The sequence below is a fragment of the Zootoca vivipara genome, chromosome 12, assembly GCF_963506605.1.
Source record: "Zootoca vivipara chromosome 12, rZooViv1.1, whole genome shotgun sequence".
In the NCBI taxonomy this organism is placed as follows: Eukaryota; Metazoa; Chordata; class Lepidosauria; order Squamata; family Lacertidae; genus Zootoca; species Zootoca vivipara.
Genome location: NC_083287.1, coordinates 54875531 through 54897639, shown reverse-complemented (window position 1 = coordinate 54897639; position 22109 = coordinate 54875531). Strand labels below are relative to the sequence as shown.

The window sequence follows — 22109 nt, the reverse complement described above, 5'->3', positions numbered from 1 at the left end:
AAGTAGCAGAAAGAAAAGCAGAAAATCAGAAAGCACAGGGGCTGGTGCCTGTCTGAATCCAGGGCTGTGTCTATGGGAGAACCAAGACTCTGCTGTGTAGCCCTCCATTGTAGGCTCAGGGTGCCTATGTGTGTAAATAAACCACGTATCAAAAAGACATCACAGTCTCCGCTGTGCCCCATTTCCAAAAGGAAACACAAGTCCTGAGTAAGTTCACCTGGAACGCCTGGCATCCCGAACTGATTGGAGATTGGGGTGGCAGGTAATACGTTCTAGCTGCATGTGTGCAGACACATGCCAGTCTAAGTCTGAGATTTAGTGAATGCTGACAAAGGTTGTCAGCAGCTACGAAAAATGCATTTCCTATTCTTTGCAAAGAGGGAGGGCATACTATGAAGAAAGGATTTCAAACACTAGGAAGATAAAAACCCAGAGGCTATGGGATCTCTTTTCTCAGAAAAAGGTGGGCACAGGTTTGTCTGGGGAATGTTTCAGGTGAGAGGTAAATGGATTTTGGGGCTAACCTTCCGGAGGTGCCCAACTGTGTTAACTTTTGCTGGGCGAGGAAGTTCTAAATGTAGGGGCTCAACCCAGCATCATTGCCCCGGACTATGTGCAGAGACTATGTGCAGGCTCCAATACTTTGGCCACCTCATGAGAAGAGAAGAATCCTTGGAAAAGACCTTGATGCTGGGAAAGATGGAGGGCACAAGGAGAAGGGGACGACAGAGGACAAGATGGTTGGACAGTGTTCTCGAAGCTCCGAACATGAGTTTGACCAAACTGCGGGAGGCAGTGCAAGACAGGAGTGCCTGGCGTGCTATGGTCCATGGGGTCACGAAGAGTCGGACACGACTAAACGACTAAACAACAACATGTGCAGAGACATCGCTTCCCCAAACATACAGAGCTACCGCTGCCCACAAATATAAACACATTTAATTTGCCTGTAAATTCTGGAACAAACTGGTATTTAAAATACAGCCCCCCTACAATAACTGCCTGTCAGAGGTAACATCAGGATGACCATGCTGAGACTATGGGCGACAATTCTTCTCCCATACGATCTTCAAATATGCCTTTAAATAAAAATAAAAATAAAAATCCCGTTGTCTGTTTTCACACAGGTCTAGGATGTCCTGCTTTGGGACACAAGCAAACCCAGAAGCAGTGATTTCTCTCCCTGTGACCGCACGGGGCAGAAGGATTCTGGAGCAGAGCTCTAGTTTAACACCAGGGAGATGATGTTTCTTTGCAAAACAGTACCCAGGTGTGTTTTTCGCCCTTTCCACCTTTAACAGTATAGTCTAGCTACAGGGGTACATTGCAGTAAGTATCTATACTCGATGAGCGGTAATGGCATTCTCAATTGCTTAGCAGGTTGATCCCAGGGGATAAGCTACTGGTGGCTTTTCGATGCGGGCTAGATTCCTATCGTGTGCTGTTAAGCACTTGGTGAATTTTTCAACAGTAGCAGAATTCTTACAACCTTCCTGCTTCCTTCCCCGGGTTTCAGATCTGGTGCAGACGCGTGGCAGAAATCCCACCAACCTGGGAAGGCAGATGAGCGACATAGTTGCTGCCCAAGGTCTTTTTTGAACAAGAGATCCCACCTGCGTGCAGAGCATGCTCCCTACCTCCAAACTACGGCCTGTCTGCAACCCTTCAAGGTCGGTTTGTTCTTGCAACCTGATCCTATGTAGCACGTTCTGTTGGATCCAGTGGGACTTATTTTCTGTACAATTCCTACCCTATGCGTGGTTACTCAGGACTAAGTCCCATGGTGTTAAGGGAGATTTACTCCCCAGGAAATTCTTTTCAGGCTGCAGGCTGATTACCAGGATTCTCCCATCTGCAAAACGAACCACTTTTGCAGGGTGGCTGTGAAAAGTGGCCGTAATGTGCTTCTAAAAAACGTTGCAGTGGCTAAAATTATTGAGAAGATCAAACCCTTCAGCTGTCAGACACGGGAATAGCCAAATACACATTTAACACATATTCGCGATGGACTTTTGTTCTCGACAGCAAACAGATCCTTAAAGCCTTTCGAAATGTACCATGAATGGCAAATCCCGCAAGCATTTCTCCATCTTTCCAAAAGTTGGGTGAACTTTAAAGGGGCAGCTGGTGGTTCTTAGCAGAATACAAGGATGGAGCACTGAAAGTTAAGTTTCCACCCCAGTTTCAGCTACCGCTACCACTTTTAAAACTGAAAAGCAAAATAAGTCTCCTTTTCCTCTCTATGGAAGTTGCTGCTGTCAGTTGCTTCTAGGGGAGGAAACGTGAAACATTTACAGCTGGTGTCTCCTGTCGGAACAGCTTCAGCTATGCAAAGACTTCCAAGTGACACCGGACAGAAGGTAAGAGGTGCAAAAATGCAGGTATGGGGAGCCAAAGGTGTCCTGTTTGATAGAGGCTTATTCACAAAGGTTGTTTTATTATTAATATTATTCTTACTTGAAAAGGGATGGTGTTGGGCATCTGTATATGGAAGCTGTTTGTGGGGAAAGAACGGTTCTGTTATTTCACAGTGGAAACCACCGACGCCAAGCAATTCAGACACGCTTGTAAATAGCAACCAACAAAAATATGCATTTAGCAGAGTTTGGGGTTGGCTTTTTTTGGTTGTTGTTTAAAGGCAGCGCAAAGTTTTTTGTTTTTGTTTTTACACAGCTCACGTCGTTAGTCAGAAAGGAAATTGCTCCTGTTGTTGGAAACAATTGCTCAAAAAGGAGACTGCCAAAAGAGGAAGAAAACATAGAAAGAAAGCTTAAACCTGTGTGACTTACCAACCCGAAGACGGAACTCAGCACCAAACAGCATATGACCAGACCCAAGCTGTGATACACCAGATAGGATCCCATAGCCAAACAGAGACTCTCTGCAACATCCAAGAAGTCTCAAGCGGGCTGGACTGTCCTGTGCAATCCTGTCACCGTGTTCCTTGAGTTAATGGCAGACCCCAGTTTGTTGATGGGGGTTTCAGGGTTTAGGGGGGAAAGGTGGGGCGCGGTGGCAGGGTTAGCCCCAAAGGCAGGAGGCGAGGAAGAACAGCTCTTTGCCTCGCTTTCTCATGACTGAAGAGTTTCAAAGGGGTCGGAAGAGGCAAAGCGGAGGGCAGTGCATGGAATGGGGGTGCTGAGCGCCCCAATGCAGACACAGCCTCAGTCCCTGGTGGCAGGGCCTTCTGCCTGGACGCATCTGTCCCCTGGCTGACAAATCACATCCATATGTCAAAACTGCTATTCCGTTTCCCTTTTCTTTTCTTTCTTTTTTTTCTCTCTCAAGAGTCAGTGGGAAGTTCAAACCATTTCTTTGTCAAACACAAACACACACTCTCAGAAGGGGCGGGGGAAAGGGGTGGAGGGGAGGGGTTGGGGGGAGTTGTAAAGTGGGGGGGGGGGAGGGAACGAGAGCTTTAAACCACTAGGTTTATTTTTAGCAACAGTGATTTTGTCCAGCAGGTCTCTAAAGTCTGTTAAATCGAGGGGGAAATCTCTCTGGGAGTTTTTGCGGAAAACAAGCACAAAAAAGTAAGCTAGGTTTCGGTAAGAGAGCCTGAAATCTTTTGCTTTTCCCGCTCCCGGTTCAGAATTACGTGCTGTTTCCAAAAAGCAAACAAACCCTGGTAGCTTTGTGTAGGAACAGCACCAAGCTCCGATGCTCCTCGCCTGGCTCCGGGGTCACTTAATCATAAATACCTTCGTGCCTTCTCCATCTCCCCTCTCGTCTCTTCCCTTTGCAGAGTTTCCAAAATTAAAAAAAAGGGAAAAACGCGCCGCGGATTGAATGAAGCGTGGAAACGTGGAGCAGGCGAAAGGGTTTCCTTTTAAAAGGCGCCTGGCGGTCTTGCAGCTTTCCCCCCCTTTCTGGTGGTGGTGGTGGTGGGGGGTGGGCAGTAGAAAAGAAGCGGGGCAGAAATCCCTCCAGACCTTCTCTCTGCCCCGCGATCCACAAACCTGCAAGAACTCCGAACCGGTCCCTCTGGCGTCTCTCAGCAGCGCAATCGGCGACAAGGGAAGAGGCGGAAAAAGGCTGTTAACGTGGAGAGAGAGATAAAAAAAAGTGGTTGCTTCTCGCCTTCCTGCTCGCTCCTCGCCTCGCCTCGCTTGCTGCTGCTGCTGTTGGCGGCTGGGTCGACTTGCAGCCTCCTTTTTCGAAATGAACACGCTGACAGTCTGTTTACTTCCACATCCACAGAGAAGGGGAGGTGTGCATTTCTCTCTTTTTTTGCGGAAAGCCGAGAGCCCGTTTCCATTAGGCGGCGGCGAGCAAAAGCGCACGGTGTCCGCGCCAGCCAGGGCGCATCTTTTTGCCCAAGGAAAAGCTCCGGAGGTCGCCAGAAACTCTTCAGAGGCCGCCCTGCGCTCCTTTTTTTTCCTGCCGAGAAAGATCCCAGGCATTCAATTCAAGTCTCTCTCTCTCTCTCTCTCTCTCTCTCTCTCTCCACGCCCCTTCTGCTCCCCTCTGTCGAAACTGACCAGCTCCGTCCGCTCCCTCGAGCAAGAGCGCTTGTCAGTTCTCTCCAGCGGGATGCGTAAAATCCGCCAGACCCAAACCGATTTCTCCAAAGCAGGCCGAGGGGGGGGGCCGTGTTGGGGAGGGGAAGGGACGGCAGGGGAGGGGACGGCCCCGATCCCGTGCTGGTTTACTCGGGAGTAAACATCAGCTCCGCGCTCATGTAAGCGTGCTTAGGGATTGCAGAGACGTGCCAAGGAGTGCGTTACAGTGTTCTTCCGGCAGCCTAACATTACAAGAAAAATTGCTGTATGGCTTCAGAAACTGAACCCGAGGGAAGTTATTGTCCGCCGCGCACGGTGGTGGATGGACTTTCTGCGGAACGCAGTGCGCTTAAAATGGCCCGAGGCTGTGCGCGTCTATTCGGGAGTAAGTCTCGCCGGATCCGACGGGGTTTACTACGAGGTAAGCGTGCACAGGGAGTGTGCAGTTGGGCATCCGTATTCCTACCTATGCATGCTTACTCGGGACTGCGGGGGGGGGGGCGCTTCCTCGAAAGTAATTGCATCAATGGAACCGGAGCGTTATAGCCCGGGTCTAATGGTGTGTTTACTCGGACGTAAACGCCACTAAGCTCAGTAGGGGCTCGTTTCCAGTTTAACTGCAGTGCATATACGAGCTGGCAACTTTAAGCGCGTTTACTCGGAAGGAAGCCTCGGCGTTTGCAGTGGGACTTACTCCCAGAAAGTGAATGCATGGGATTTTTTTTTTTTTTTGGCAATGATGCTTTGAAAACTCTCCGTTATCTTTTTTTTTGGGGGGGGGGGGAGATTTAGCAGTTTTGAGAATGTGCGAGACGGGATTGAGCACCAGATGAGCTCTGCAGGAATCTCCAAGGCTGGTATCGTCCTCAGAGTAGACCCATTGACATCAACGGCCACGGCTCACTGAATGGGTCTACTCCGAGTTTGTTTGTTTTTTGTTTTTTTAAAGAGTTGGACGCCACCCTAAGTCCATCTTGAAAGAGCAAAATTATTATTGAGAGTTTAAATAGCTCCAGATCGGCTTGAATGGGGCGCCTTCTTCAGCAGACGTTATGAAAAGGGTCTCTCTCCATCCCAGCCGCTCAGAGGCAAGACTTCCTGTAAAAGAGGGAGAGAGGACGGCTCCTGCTAACACAACCTCCTTCTCTGAGGCTCTCAAGGAAGAGATGTGTGTGCGTAACTAGGAGCCAGCTATAAAAGCCCCCAGCCGGTGGAGATGGCCCCCATTGGCGGCCTGCGCCCACCACGTGACCCGCGGGCAGGCAACCGCAAGGCTGGAATGGCCACACCCCTCACCCACCCCCTCTCCTCCCCCTCCTCTAGGTGGGAGGGGAAGCGGTTGCTGCTGCTGGAAGTTGCAGCTTTTGCCCGTAGCTCCAGAATCTCAGCAAACTGAAATCCTTGGATTGGACAGGAGGGGAGACATATATTAAATTCCTGCATTGCAGGCGGATGGACTGGACCAGTGCCGGATTTACGTAAAAGCTAAACAAGGTATAGTTTAGGGCCTCACTCTCTTGGGCCCCCCCAAAAATTGGATGTACATTTCAAAAATATAAGAAAAAAACAACAAATAAAATAAAACGTCCATATTTTGTTATGTGCAAATGGCTTTAGATACCTGCTAGGTCCATAAATATCCATATAGCATATGTTGTTCTTTAGTCGTTTAGTTGTGTCCAAACTTTGTGACCCCATGGACCAGAGCACGCCAGGCACTCCTGTCTTGCACTGCCTCCCGCAGTTTGGTCAAACTCATGTTCGTAGCTTCGAGAACACTGTCCAACCATCTCGTCCTCTGTCGTCCCCTTCTCCTAGTGCCCTCCATCTTTCCCAAAAGCAGGGTCTTTTCCAGGGAGTCTTCTCTTCTTCTCATGAGGTGGCCAAAGTATTGGAGCCTCAGCTTCACGATCTGTCCTTCCAGTGAACACTCAGGACTGATTTCCTTCAGAATGGATAGGTTTGATCTTCTTGCAGTCCATGGGACACTCAAGAGTCTCCTCCAGCACCATAATTCAAAAGTATCAATTCTTCGGCATAACTTCCACATACCTGTACAATAGAAAAACTGCTTGCTTAGCTGATCTGTCTAGATGGAATGGTCAGCCCATCACTCATAAGGAAATGACTCTGCACAGATAAGATTGAGTGGACCGGTATTAAAAATAGCCTCTTGCCAGCCGGTCAGATTTTATTTTATGAGTTTAAGGATTTATAGCTTGCCTTTCAACAAATGCTTCTAGGTGGCCAATGATAAATACAATAATTGCAGTGATACCTGGACACACCTGGGATTGAACCTGAGACTGACCACTGAGCTAAGGGCCCATCTCCTTAACAGAGAGGGGTCTCTCTCCTAATCCCTATTGGCAGGTGTGCAGAAGAGCTCCCACAACTTGGCTGACAGCATCTCCACAGTATTTGTTATTGTTGTGAGATTTTTTTTTGGGGGGGGAGTCAGTCTGGATGATGCTCAGAGTCCCTTCCCGCAGTGTGGTCAGACTCATGTATATTCAACACAAAAAACAGTGACAATTTGTTGTTGACAAAGAACAGCTGGACATAGAAAGGGCCCCATTACCTTCACGAGCTTAGGGCTTCAACAAACCTAAATCTGGCCCTGGGCTGGGTTCCTCCCAACGATGCAATTCCATGATAATAATACTAATACTAATACTAATAATAATTTATTATTTATACCCCTGCCCATCTGGCCGGGTTTCCCCAGCCACTCTGGGTGGCTTCCAACAAAACATTAAAATACAGAAATTATTTCATTTCTATTGAAGCTTAATTGCTGTTTGGTGTTACTCGATCTCTTACATGCTTTCAGCTTTTCGAACTCGTGTGTTGAGTCAGTGTAATATTTGTATCCCCTCCTGTTTTTTCCAGCAACAAATGGGGAGCTCGAAGCAGCTTTTCGGTAATCACCGTGGCATTAAAAAGAAGCAGCAGCGAACATTGCAGTGCTATGATATGAAGCACGATAGCAGATAAAGCAAACAGCAGCAACAAATTCATCAAAACAAGTGATGCAATGCCATAAGGTCATAGAAACTCAAAGTACTGCCCAAAATTATTCCTTTTTAAAAATATATATTTTTAAAGTTTCACATAACAAGCTTAAATCCAAACATATCATTCACCTCCTCATTTAGGATTTCCTGAATCCCTTCCCTTTCCCTTCCTTCCATGGTTACCATTATCAATCTTTCTTTTCATCTCCACATTTTTTAATTTGTAAAAAATAGTAATCCATTTGTCCATAGTTTTTCGTGCATTACAAGCATTACTCAAACCCTGCCAAAGTTTTTAGTTGTTTACAGTATTCTCTTGAATACATTATGAATTTTCCCCATTCCTTCTTAAAATTCTCCTCCTCCTGGTTTCTGGTTTCCCCCAGTCAATTTCACCATTTCAGCATAATCCATCATTTTCATCAGCCATTCCAGTCTGGCTGGAACTTTGTCTTCTTTCCATTTCTGGGCCAGTAGTATCCTCGCTATCGGACGTGGGTGGCGTGCGGTCTAAACCACAGCCTAGAGCTTGCCAATCAGAAGGTTGGCAGTTCGAATCCCTGTGACGAGGTGAGCTCTCGTTGTTCGATCCCAGCTCCTGCCAACCTAGCAGTTCGAAAGCACATCAAAGTGCAAGTAGATAAATAGGTACCGCTCCAGCGGGAAGGTAAACAACGTTTCCATGAGCTGCTCTGGGATCGCCAGAAGCAGCTTAGTCATGCTGGCCACATGACCCAGAAAAACTGTCTGCAGACAAACACCAGCTCCCTCGGCCTATAGAGCGAGATGAGCGCTGCAACCCTAGAGTCGTTTCCAACTGGACCTAACGGTCAGGGGTACCGTTACTTAGTATCCTCGCTGCTGTCGTCACATACATGAAAAGTCATAGAATCATAGAGTTGGAAAAGACCACAAGGGCCATCCAGTCCAACCCCCTGCCAAGCAGGAAACACCATCAAAGCATTCTTGACATATGCCTGTCAAGCCTCTGCTTAAAGACCTCCAAAGAAGGAGACTCCACCACACTCTTTGGGAGCAAATTCCACTACCGAACAGCTCTTACTGTCAGGAAGTTCTTCCTAATGTTTATGTGGAATCTTCTTTCTTGTAGTTTGAATCCATTGCTTCGTGTCCGCTTCTCTGGAGCAGCAGAAAACACCCTTTCTCCCTCCTCTATATGACATCCTTTAATATATTTGAACATGGCTATCATATCTCCCCTCAACCTTCTCTTCTCCAGGCTAAACATACCCAGCTCCCTAAGCCGTTCCTCATAAGGCATCGTTTCCAGGCCTTTGACCATTTTCGTTGCCCTCTTCTGGACACGTTCCAGCTTGTCAGTATCCTTCTTGAACTGTGGTGCCCAGAACTGGACACAGTACTCCAGGTGAGGTCTGACCAGAGCAGAATACAGTGGTACTATTACTTCACTAGATCTAGATGCTATACTCCTATTGATGCAGCCCAGAATTGCATTGGCTTTTTTAGCTGCTGCATCACACTGTTGACTCATGTCAAGTTTGTGGTCTACCAAGACTCCTAGATCCTTTTCACATGTACTGCTCTCAAGCCAGGTGTCTCCTACCCTGTATTTGTGCCTTTCCTTTTTTTTTTGCCCAAGTGTAGTACTTGGGCAAAAAAGTGCCCAAGTCATTTTTGCTCCCTCAGAATCTCTGTAACCAAAAAGCCTCTGGTTTTTCCACAAATGTTACTTTTTACATTTTCCCCCAACTCATTGTAAATCATTTCCCAGAACGCTTTAGTTATCTTGCACATCCACCACATAGGGTAGAAGCCAATAATTATTCCTAATCACCTGGAACCTTGCTCCAGAACAAAATAAAAATGGATTAGAATGAGACTCTTAATCTTAGAGTCGTGGGCAAAAATAATAATAATACCTGTATTGCAGGGGGTTGGACTCGATGACCCTCTCCCCAATTATATGACTCTATGATTCTGTTATTGTGTTTCAGCTCTGCAATGGCCGGAAGCCCCACCCACCGTGTACATGAATTATAGGCACACAGAACTATACATTTAATAAACATTGGAGTGGGTGTGTAAGGTCATTGAGTCTATAGTGGCTGGTGAGCTCAGAACGTCTTGTTTTAATTCGTTCAAGCTGCCTTGTGGGAAGAAAGGCAGAGTCTAAAATTAATAAATATAAAAGCAACACGAGATTTGTTTGTGTTGCAAATCAGGGTGGGATTTTTTGGGGGCCTGGATGGTAACCGCCAAAGAAGCCGGTCCCTCTAGCCTCGCCATCCTTTGGAACATTCGATGAGTTCTGGAAGACATCGCACTTTGGATGAGAATGGGGATATTTGAGGCATAAAAGGCACTCTGGTCAGTGGCCAAAAGAAACTGATTCATTCATTCAAGGGTTAATGCTCCCCAAAGGTAAAGGTAAAGGGGCCCCTGATCATCAGGTCCAGTCGTGTCCGACTCTGGGGTTGCGGCGCTCATCTCGCTCTATAGGCCGAGGGAGCCGGCGTTTGTCCGCAGACAGCTTCCGGGTCATGTGGCCAGCATGACAAAGCTGCTTCTGGCGAACCAGAGCAGCGCACGGAAATGCCGTTTACCTTCCCGCCGGAGCGGTCCCTATTTATCTACTTGCACTTTGATGTGCTTTCGAACTGCTAGGTGGGCAGGAGCTGGGACCGAGCAACAGGCGCTCACCTCGTTGCAGGGTTTCGAACCGCCGACCTTCTGATCAGCAAGCCCTAGACTCTGTGGTTTAACCCACAGCGCCACCAAAGGAAAGTGGGATCTAGATCTGTATAGGTGGAGTTTCCCCTCCCCTTTTCCTTTAAAGCTTTGAAATCGATAGCAGCAGGGTATTTATAAACCAACATTATTATTATTTTTTGCAGAGTCCCGAATTCATCGGAGGGAGGAGGTGTTGGCTTGCCCTGAATGGCCACAAACGTGTCTATTTCAGGATGGGTCAACCTAAATAAATATGTACTTAAGACCCCAGTGCTCCTTCGGATAAGAGACTTGGGATATAGATCTGTGTCCCAGCCTTCCAAACCACTTGCTCTCGAGTAGGCCCGTTGATGTCAAGGCTTCAGGCGCAGAACTAGCCATCGTCCACCAAGTCCTTTGTAAATGGGAGAGCAGATCTTGCTATCAGTGCGTGTTTGTGTTTGTGTGTGTGTAAAAGACAAGGGCTGGTGCACAACAACAGGCCAGACAGCATCATGGACATATGAACATCAAGAAGAGAGTTGCAGGGATCAGGCCAAAGAATCCCGTGTCCTTTCCCACAGACGCCAACCGGATGGATAAATGGTTCAGAACGGGGCTCCGCAGGTCCTTTTAGAAATGAGGGCCTTTTCTGCGGTGGCTCCCCTTTTGTGCAATGCTGTCTGCATAGAGACTCACCTGGCACCATCATTACATGTCTTTAGGCCAGGGGTCAGCAAACCCTTCGGATAAGAGACTTGGGATATAGATCTGTGTCCCAGCCTTCCAAACCACTTGCTCTCGAATAGGCCCGTTGATGTCAAGGCTTCAGGCGCAGAACTAGCCATCGTCCACCAAGTCCTTTGTAAATGGGACAGCAGATTATGTCTTTCTATCAGTGCGTGTTTGTGTTTGTGTGTGTGTGTGTGTGTAAAGGACAAGGGGTGGTGCACAACAACAGGCCAGACAGCATCATGGACATATGAACATCTTGGTAGACCACAAACTTGACATGAGTCAGCAGTGTGATGCAGCAGCTAAAAAAGCCAATGCAATTCTGGGCTGCATCAATAGGAGTATAGCATCTAGATCAAGGGAAGTAATAGTACCACTGTATTCTGCTCTGGTCAGACCTCACCTGGAGTACTGTGTCCAGTTCTGGGCAGCACAGCTCAAGAAGGATATTGACAAGCTGGAACGTGTCCAGAGGAGGGCAACGAAAATGGTCAAAGGCCTGGAAACGATGCCTTATGAGGAACGGCTTAGGGAGCTGGGTATGTTTAGCCTGGAGAAGAGAAGGTTAAGGGGTGATATGATAGCCATGTTCAAATATATGAAAGGATGTCATATGGAGGAGGGAGAAAGATTGTTTTCTGCTGCTCCAGAGAAGCGGACACGGAGCAATGGATTCAAACTTCAAGAAAGAAGATTCCACCTAAACATTAGGAAGAACTTCCTGACAGTAAGAGCTGTTCGGCAGTGGAATTTGCTGCCAAGGAGTGTGGTGGAGTCTCCTTCTTTGGAGGTCTTTAAGCAGAGGCTTGACAGGCATATGTCAAGAATGCTTTGATGGTGTTTCCTGCTTGGCAGGGGGTTGGACTGGATGGCCCTTGTGGTCTCTTCCAACTCTATGATTCTATGAAGAAGAGAGTTGCAGGGATCAGGCCAAAGAATCCCGTGTCCTTTCCCACAGACGCCAACCGGATGGTTAAATGGTTCAGAACGGGGCTCCGCAGGTCCTTTTAGAAGTGAGGGCCTTTTCTGCGGTGGCTCCCCTTTTGTGCAATGCTCTCTGCATAGAGACTCGCCTGGCACCATCATTACATGTCTTTAGGCCAGGGGTCAGCAAACTTTTTCAGCAGGGGGCCGGTCCACTGTACCTCGGACCTCGTGGGGGGCCAGACTAAATTTTGGGGGAAAAATGAATTCCTATGCCCCACAAATAACCCAGAGATGCATTTTAAATAAAAGGACACATTCTACTCATGTAAAAACACCAGGCAGGCCCCACAAATAACCCAGAGATGCATTTTAAATAAAAAACCACATTCTACTCATGTAAAAACATGCTGATTCCTGGACCGTCTGCGGGCCGGATTTAGAAGGCGGTTGGGCCGCATCCGGCCCCCAGGGCTTAGTTTGGGGACCGCTGCTTTAGGCACTAGGCAAAATCCTTCTTTAGCCAGGCCTTCAGCCATTAAACAATCTATGGCCTGTTAAAATGTGCCCCCCCCTCGTTATTATGATTATTTTATTATTAAGCAGTGTTTTATTATGTTGCATAAATTACGTTCTTCATGTTGTACACCACCCTGGGATCTTGGGATAAAGGGTGGCATATAAATCACATAAATAAAAATGAATATTTGCGAATGTTACTAAATTAACTCACATTCAGTGGGAATGGGCCAACCGTGAGATTATTGGGGCATATAAATCACAAACAGCCCCCAAGCTGAAGCAAAGTCGGATTATACAGTTGGGAGGGACCCCCAAGGGTCATCCAATCCAACCCCCGCTTTGTTTCATCTCAGCGCCAAAGCCCAGTAGCCCCAGTAGCCCCATATATACACATTGAATTCTAGACACTCCAACTATACACCTTGCAGGTTGGAAGGCACAGCAGGCCCGAGAGAGCTATTTTAAAAGGGGAAAGAATAAAAAAAAGAACTGTATCCCAGGATCCTGCTGAAAGCAATAAGTCCTTTATGGTAAATAGCCTTTTCTTAAAAAAAATAAAATAAAATTATTTTTCCAGTAGCAAACGAGCCGCGCACTCTCACTGGGGCCTTCGCTGCATCTGGGATGTGTTTACTCGTATATTTTTAGACAGTTAATGGCAAGGAACCTGAAGCAGCAGAAGGCCCCAAGGAGGGAGCCATCGGGTGGAGGCAGAGGGAAGGGCGGGAACAGGCAGAGATGATCTGCGGTGGACCGGTGGCTTTGGGAATAGTTTTCTGCTGCACTGTCTTGCTTCTCGAAGGCAGAGACCTCCAGGCTGATGGGGCCTCACATATTCTCAGCTTCTGCCTCCCCGCCTCCACCTTCCACTTCCAAGTTGGAGGAAAAGTTTCTAAAACGCAAACCACGGGGAGGAAAGCTTTCGAGGTGGCCGGCAGATTTGATTTTGATGACCTGTTTCAGGCATTCACACAACACACCTAGGTTACGAGTAGCAAGTATCAATTGTACAACAAGCGTAACCGGCCGCTGTAATCAAACACTCATTTATAAACATATAACGCAGAATAACTTCAATCACTAATTTATAAACGTTTAACGCAGAATAACTTAAATAACACAACAATAAACGTCATATCACCCGTGATTCAATCCAGCATCAGTTCAATGTATTCAGTAGTTCATATTGGGTATCCATATGACATATAAATTGGTTCAAAGTACTTCCAAATAAATGTGTAATACTTGAGATTTTTTTTTTTGTTCACCGCTACCAGGTAGCATATGACTGAATTCATTGAACTGATGTTAGATTGAATCACGAGTGATTCAATTAGTGTTTGATTAGTGGCTGACAGATTGAGGTTGAATCCTGACAAGACAGAAGTACTGTTTGTGGGGGACAGGAGGCGGGCAGGTGTGGAGGACTCCTTGGTCCTGAATGGGGTAACTGTGCCCCTGAAGGACCAGGTGCGCAGCCTGGGAGCCATTTTGGACTCACAGCTGTCCATGGAGGTGCAGGTCAATTCTGTGTCCAGGGCAGCTGTCTATCAGCTCCACCTGGTACGCAGGCTGAGACCCACCCTACCTGCCCGCGGACTGTCTCACCAGAGTAGTGCATGCTCTGGTTATCTCCCGCTTGGACTACTGCAATGTGCTCTACATGGGGCTACCTTTGAAGGTGACCCGGAAACTACAGCTAATTCAGAATGCGGCAGCTAGACTGGTGACTGGGAGTAGCCGCCGAAACCACATAACACCGGTCTTGAAAGATCTCTCCCATTGGCTCCCAGTACGTTTCCGAGCACAGTTCAAAGTGTTGGTGCTGACGTTTAAAGCCTCGGTCCGGTATACCTGAAGGAACGCCTCCACCCCATCATTCTGCCTGGACACTGAGGTCCAGTACCGAGGGCCTTCTGGCGGTTTCCTCATTGCGAGAAGCCAAGTTGCAGGGAACCAAGCAGAGGGCCTTCTCGGTGGTGGCGCCTGCCCTGTGAAACACCCTCCCATCAGATGTCAAAGAGAAAAACAGCTACCAGATTTTTAGAAGACATCTGAAGGCAGCCCTGTTTAGGGGGGCTTTTAATGTTTAATTGTTTTATTTCATTTTTCTGTTGTAAGCCGCCCAGAGTGGCTGGGGAAACCCAGCCAGATGGGCGGGGTATAAATAATAAATTAATTGGTAAAGGCCATTCTCCAATGGGAATGCTTGCAGGGCAATGTTTCCCAATTGCCGGTGTTTATACTACGAAGGGGCGTGGGTGGCACTGTGGTCTAAACCACTGAGCCTCTTGGGCTTGCTGATCAGAAGATCGGCGGTTCGAATCCCCTTGACAGGGTGAGCTCCCGTTGCTCTGTCCCAGCTCCTGCCAACCTAGCAGTTCAAAAGCATGCCAGTGCAAGTAGATAAATAGGTACCGCTGCGGCGGGAAGGTAAACGGCATTTCCATTCTCTCTGGTTTCCGCCACGGTGTCCTGTTGCGCCAGAAGCAGTTTAGTCCTGCTGGCCACATGACCTGGAAAGCTGTCTCAGGACAAACACTGTCGCCCTTGGCCTAAAAGTGAGCTGAGCGCCACAACCTCATAGCCACCTTTGACTGGACTTAACTGTCCAGAGGTCCTTTACCTTTTTACCTGGGTGGTGCTGTGGGTTAAACCACAGAGCCTAGGGCTTGCCGATCAGAAGGTCGGAGGTTCGAATCCCCACAACGGGTTGAGCTCCCATTGCTCGGTCCCAGCTCCTGGCAACCTAGCAGTTCGAAAGCACATCAAAGTGCAAGTAGATAAATAGGTACCGCTTCAGCGGGAAGGTAAACGGTGTTTCTGTGCGCTGCTCTGGTTCGCCAGAAGCGGCTTTGCCATGCTGGCCACATGACCTGGAAGCTGTATGCCGGCTCCCTCGGCCAATAACACGAGATGAGCGCCGCAACCCCAGAGTCGGCCATGACTGGACCTAACGGTCAGGGGTCCCTTTACATTTTTTTAGATTTGCCCTGAGAGCGTCTTTAAACCTCTTTTGTTGTCCACCAGCATTACACTTCCCATTCTTAAGCTGGGAGCAAAGTTGATCGCGGGAAAGGGTTTGCCAAATGTGCCTCCCTCTTAGCTGGTTTCTCCTTTTCACCCTGAGTTCGAGTGTCTTCAAAGTCCATGATGTTTTTGGTAAAGGCTGTTCTCCAATTGGAGCGTTTGTAGACCAGTGTTTCCCAATTATCAGTGCTCATACTAATTTTTAAAGGTTTGCCTTGAGAGTGTCTTTAAAACTCTTTTATTGTCCACTGGTACAGTATTTTGCTTTCCATTCTTAAGTTGTGAATAGCGTAGTTGGTTTGGAAGACGATAATCAGGCATGCGCACAACATGACCAGTCCGAGGAAGTTGATGTTGAAGAATCATTGCTTTGACACTGGTGATCTTTGCTTCTTCCATTACACTGGTATTAGTTCCCCTGTCTTCCCAAGTGAGATGTAGAATTTTTCGGAAGGAATCTCATATGATTGCAGAGTTGGAAGGTGTCTCTGAGGGTCATCTAGTCCAACCCCCTGGAAGGCAAGGAATCCCAGCTGCAGAATCCCTGGCAGATGGAACACTAGCAGGAGATGGCTTAGGTCCAGCTTGAAGGCTTCCCAGAACTATCTGATTTGCCAGTGTTGGTAGCTGGTTATTGCGGTACATCAGAGAGGCACACCTGTGTGTCAGGGACTGGTTGGACACGGAGGAATGGTGGGAGAAAACCGCTGGTGAAGCATCAAGGGAAGAAGGCTCAGAGTCCGAGTGTCAGGAGTATGGGCAGGAGTCAGGCTCTGGGGCCTGTAGTGCTTTGCAGGACTGGGCATGCCTCAACTTGTGCTGGAGAAGCAAGGTGTGGCCACACAGGTGAAGTCCTCAGCTTGTGCTGGAGAGGCAAGGAGTAGTCACCCAGGTGAGGCCACTTGAGATCTCACTGCACCTTGTGGCAGGAGCTGGGAGGGATAAAAGCCCAGCATTTCCCTTCAGCTCTTTGCCACAGCAACGCTATCCCTGCCTGGTTGCATCTGGCCTCCTGTTCCTTGGACCCTTGCCTTGTTGCTGCCGTGCTTCTTGGACCCCTGCCTCGCCTTTGCCTTGCTCCTGCCCTGTGGACCTTTGACTTGCTTCTTGTTCCTGGATCCTTCGCCTTGCTCCTTGCTCCTTGGACCATTGCTTCGCCTTCGCCTTGCTCCTGCCCCGTGGACCTTCGCCTTGCTTCTTGTTCCTGGATCCTTCGCCTTGCTCCTTGCTCCTTGGACCATTGCTTCGCCTTCGCCTTGCTCTTGCCCCGTGGACCTTCGCCTTGCTTCTTGTTCCTGGACCCTCGCTTTGCCTTCGCCTTGCTTCGTGCCCCGTGGACCTTCGCCTCTGCCTTCGACCCTGCTTCTTCACCACCATCTTGCCTCTGGTCCTGACGCCCGCTGACCGGACCGTGACACCGAGGAATGGTGGCGAGACAACAATGAGTGGTCACAGGGAGAAGAGGGAGAGGACTGGGAAGAGAAGGTGGATGGTGGTGGAAGCTGAAGGGGTAACAGGGCTTAGTGAGCTGGGAGAGTCTGGGGCAGAGAGAAATCCAGAAGCAGAAGAAGGAGAGGAGGGAGGCAGAGATGAGTCAGGCTGGTGAAGACTCACGGGTGTCTCCTCCTCCTCCTCCTCCTGCTGCAACAAGCTCCCCTCCCCACAGTCTCCCAGAACTCCAGCAGAGGCATGAACAGGGTGGAGGAGAGATTGGTTGCATGCAGGCGCAGTCTCCGATTGCCTTACCTTCCAAGTCCCGGACTGCAGAATCCGGGACCGGCAGCCGTGTGACACCGGACGTTGCGTCGACGTAACTTCCGGTGTCGCTTTGCCCTTCTATGGGCACCAAAAATGGCCACCGCCGATACCGGAAGTCGCGTCTATGCACTTCCGGGCATGCGTAGATGCGACTTTTGAAGCCGGCGGCGGCCATTTTTGGTGCCCATAGAAGGGCAAATCAGAAAGAAAAAAATGGCCGCCGGCAGGAGAAAATAACGGAGAAAAACGGGAGACGAAGTGATACGGGGGACCACCGGGAAAAGGTAAGTAAAAACGGGGGTTTCCCGGGGAAAACGGGGTACTTGGCAGCTATGGATTGCTTGGAAAAAACAACCCCGGAGAAGAGAGGACTTTGGCAGTTGCGGGGAGGTGAGGACGTTCTGTCTCAGCAACTGATTTCACGAGGAAGACCCACCAGGAAGGAAGTGCTCTGCTCATTAGGCCTGACACGCAGCCAAGTCTGTGGAGATTGTGTTTTTGCTAATTAAAAGCTAACTCCAACGTTGATTTACTGGCCAGCTCTCTCTCTCTCTCTGACACTGTGGTCTTCCAGATCCCATTTGGAGCCTCCTGCCCTTCAAAACTTAGCACTGCTGATTATTTCCACTTAAAAACATACGCGTAGACATGCAAAAATACCCAATTAATGCAGTATCTTCTTCTCTCTCTTTTTTTGGCCCTTAGATGGCTTTACAAAACGAGATGTGACATATTCACAGAAGGTAGGTGGGGTTCACAATTGAGCTGTCAGCAAAGGAGCTCCAAATAAAGGAACACATTCTGAAATGGTAAGAAACTGTCTTGCGGCTGTCAGAATCCTCTTCTTTATCGGAAGACGCCATCTGTGTACACGAGGAAATCTAAGTTGCCCTGTGTGCAGTTGATGACGCTTGTCAGCTTCGGAAACAAGGCCCTACTCCTTGAAAGGAGGGACAGCTGGTGACACACACCCCCTTAACAAATACTAGACGTGAGAGCTAAATGGAGCTTCCATGTTCCAAGGAAGTGTACCTGTGTGTGAATGCTGGGAAGCGAGTTCTGGATGCTTGTGGGCATCTCAGAAACTTCTTGGTGGTCATTGTGGAAAGCAGGATGCTGAAGTAGATGGACTTTTGGTCTGATCCAGCAGGGCAGCCTTATATGTTTTCGTGGTTCTTGAATTTAAAAAGCTGATGGCCTGATCATTTTATCTATCATAATTATGAAGCAATGCAGTCCTCCCCAACCCGGTGCCCTCCAGAGGTTTCGTCACGCATCTCCATTGGCCTCGGCTAACCATGGAGGTTTGCATCCGAAATCCCTGGAGGACAGTCCTATTCTTTGATGGTCCTCTATTTTGGGGGGGGGGGGGTGAGGGGAAGATGGCCATCTGTTAGGGATTCTTTAGCTCTGCTTCTGGCCTTGCAGGGGGCCAGACTAGATGGCCCCTGGGGTACCCTCCAACTCTACCATTCTACGGTTCTTTGACGCCACTGGCTGAAACATGACATTTAGGGACCTATTAGTTCAAGAAGGATACTGACAAACTGGAACGTGTCCAGAAGAGGGCAACCAAAATGGTCAAAGACCTGGAAACAATGCCTTATGAGGAATGGCTTAGGGAGCTGGGTATGTTTAGCCTGGAGAAGAGAAGGTTAAGGGGTGATATGATAGCCATGTTCAAATATATGAAAGAATGTCATATGGAGGAGGGAGAAAGATTGTTTTCTGCTGCTCCAGAGAAGCGGACACGGAGCAATGGATTCAAACTTCAAGAAAGAAGATTCCACCTAAACTTCCTGACAGTAAGAGCTGTTCGGCAGTGGAATTTGCTACCAAGGAGTGTGGTGGAGTTTCCTTCTTTGGAGGTCTTTAAGCAGAGGCTTGACAGGCATATGTCAAGAATGTTTTGATGGTGTTTCCTGCTTGGCAGGGGGTTGGACTGGATGGCCCTTGTGGTCTCTTCCAACTCTATGATTCTATCTCACGTACACTTGAGAACCCCCACAGTGTCACGGAATTAGGATGTGAATGTAGTGCCTTTGGGGGCAGGGACCCTCCTTTCCCAAAGGCCGCTCTGCAAAATGCCAGGTATATAATGTCGGCGCACCTTCCCTTCTAGGCCAAAGAGCTCCGAGTTCTACTTCAGTGACCCTTCCATCGTTTCAGCTTCTCCGAACCAGACGCCTCCTATACATTGCAATCCCTTGTAGAGTAAAAGAAATCAATGATTAGAGAACCAGCTGCCGTTTGCAGGGGTAAATATTAATGGTGCGTCGCCCACTTCAAAGAAACGCTTCGTCAGTTTCCGGGGCACCGTATCGTGGAAGAGGGCTTTCATGCTACCTGAGTTGGAACTAACAGACTCGATTGCAGCCGCTGAGCCAATTTCCACTTAGCCAATAGTGCCTTTCTTTTCTTAAGATTTGGGTGGGTGTCATTTTGTCTTATCTCCCTCTGCAGCGAAGCCTCCTGCAGTGTCTGAAGCAAAAATGCATGTGAAATCATTACACCTTTTGATTGCAGGCGCAGGTATCGTTACCAGCCAGCTTTGCAAAGCCTTATCTCTGTCTCCTCTCTGCCTTCTTTCCATTGGGTTGGCAGAGGCCAGGAGAGGCGGGCACAAGTTACCAAGCCAGCTTCAGGTCTTATCAGTTGGCCACGAATAAGATTCCAGGGAGCGGGGAGGGGGGGAGGGTTCACAGTTCACTTGCGATAAGACCTTTTTCGAAAGCGCGTCCCAAGTCATGCTGGCTGGAAAGGAAGCTGAACCAAAAGATTATCCAGCCCTTTTTTAGCGGCTGCATTGAACAGAAGCCAAATCACACCGCCAGGTGAGTAACACGATATGCCGAGTGCTGGTTTTATCGTGTGTTGACCTTTAAAGGAGCGTCTCCACCCCCATCGTTCAGCCCGGACACTGAGGTCCAGCACCGAGGGCCTTCTGGCGGTTCCCTCCCTGCGAGAAGTGAAGTTATAGGGAACCAGGCAGAGGGCCTTCTCGGTAGTGGCACCCACCCTGTGGAACGCCCTTCTATCAGATGTCAAATAAATAACTATTTAGAAGACATCTGAAGGCAGCTCTGTTTAGGGAAGCCTTTAAATGTTTAACATTTTATGTTTTTATATATGTTGGAAGCAGCCCAGTGTGGGTCGGACAACCTGTCAGATGGGTTGGGTATAAATAATAATTTAATGTTATAATTGTTGATATAGTTAAAGCTATGGTATAGTTAAAGCTATGGTTTTCCCAGTAGTGATATATGGAAGTGAGAGCTGGACCATCAAGAAGGCTGATCACCGAAGAATTGATGCTTTTGAATTATGGTGCTGGAGGAGACTCTTGAGAGTCCCATGGACTGCAAGAAGATCAAACCTATCCATTCTGAAGGAAATCAGCCCTGAGTGCTCACTGGAAGGGCAGATCGTGAAGCTGAGGATCCAATACTTTGGCCACCTCATGAGAAGAGAAGACTCCCTGGAAAAGACCCTGATGTTGGGAAAGATTGAGGGCACTAGGAGAAGGGGACAACAGAGGACGAGATGGTTGCACAGTGTTCTCGAAGCTACGAACATGAGTCTGACCAAACTGCGGGAGGCAGTGGAAGACAGGAGTGCCTGGCGTGCTATGGTCCATAGGGTCACGAAGAGTCGGACACAACTAAATGACTAAACAACAACAACAACAATTGTTGATATTATTATGAATAATAAAACTTGTTTATTTGATTTTCAGATCAAAGTTTTACAATCACATATCCAATACACAACATAAAAAAACAAGATTCCAAGGAATCTCCTGGGCTTCCCTCCTCCCCTTTGTGGGCCTTATTGTTAATCATTTCCTCCTGCATCTTCTATGATAATCCAAATCTTTTACATCTCCATTATGTCCAAAATCACCAGTGTTATTCCAGTCCTGCTAACAGTTTTAACTGTTTACAATGGTTTTAAAGATAAATTATAAAATTTCCCCATTCCTTATTAAAATTTTGGTCTTCCTGACTTCTGATTCTTCTGGTCATTCTAGCTGTTTCAGCATACTCCATTAACTTAATCTGCCATTCTTCTCTGATAGGAACGTTATCTTCTTTCCATCTCTGGTCGCAGCCGTGGTCACATACATAAATAGCTTTTCTGCTTCCTTTGTGATTTCAACACCTAGGATTCCTAAAAGAATAAAATTATTATTATTATTATTAATTATTATTCTTCACATTGAAGGGGGTTGGGCGATGAGCCTCGTTGGATCGGGCCAATGGCCTGCCTGGTCATAGAATCATAGAATTGTAGAGTTGGAAGGGACCCCAAGGGCCATCTAGTCCAACCCCCTGCAATGCAGGAATCACAGCTAAAGCATCCACAACAGATGGCCATCCAACTTCTGCTTAAAAACCTCCAAGCAAGGAGGAGGAGGAGGAGGAGGAGGAGGAGGAGGAGGAGGAGGAGGAGGAGAAGAAGAAGAAGAAGAAGAAGAAGAAGAAGAAGAAGAAGAAGAAGAGTTTGGATTTGATATCCCGCTTTATCACTACCCAAAGGAGTCTCAAAGCGGCTAACATACTCCTTTCCCTTCCTCCCTCACAACAGACACCCTGTGAGGTGGGTGGGCTGAGAGACTTCAGAGAAGTGTGACTAGCCCAAGGTCCCCCAGCAGCTGCAGGTGGAGGAGCGGAGACACAAACCCGGTTCCCCAGATTACGAGTCTACCGCTCTTAACCACTACACCACACTGGCTCTCCACAACCTCCATAGGGAGACCATTCCACTGTCAAACAGCTCAGAAAGTTCTTCCTGATGTTTAGTCAGAATCTCCTTTTTTGTAACTTGAAGCCATTGGTGGAACAGATGCTTTTAGAAGACATCCGAAGGCAGCCCTTTTAAGGGAAGTTTTTAATGTTTAATGGTGTATTGTGTTTTAAATATTTGGTTG

General features: G+C 48.0%; 1 protein-coding gene and 1 long non-coding RNA gene across 2 annotated transcripts in view; one reads left to right on the top strand and one right to left on the bottom strand.

Annotated features, from left to right (window-relative positions):
- Window positions 1-4096, bottom strand: part of PTH1R (parathyroid hormone 1 receptor) — a 121263-nt gene extending 117167 nt beyond the window's left edge. The window contains exon 1 of the mRNA XM_060280998.1: window positions 2790-4096. Coding sequence (XP_060136981.1) covers window positions 2790-2864 — 75 coding nt within the window. The 5' untranslated portion in view covers window positions 2865-4096. The remainder of the gene's footprint in view (window positions 1-2789) is intronic.
- Window positions 4097-4617: 521 nt separating this feature from the next.
- On the top strand, window positions 4618-21479 carry LOC132592871 (uncharacterized). Its single transcript, XR_009558429.1, has 3 exons — window positions 4618-4923; window positions 17885-17922; window positions 19302-21479. It is a non-coding gene; the product is annotated as an uncharacterized LOC132592871 (long non-coding RNA).
- Window positions 21480-22109: the final 630 nt, after the last annotated feature.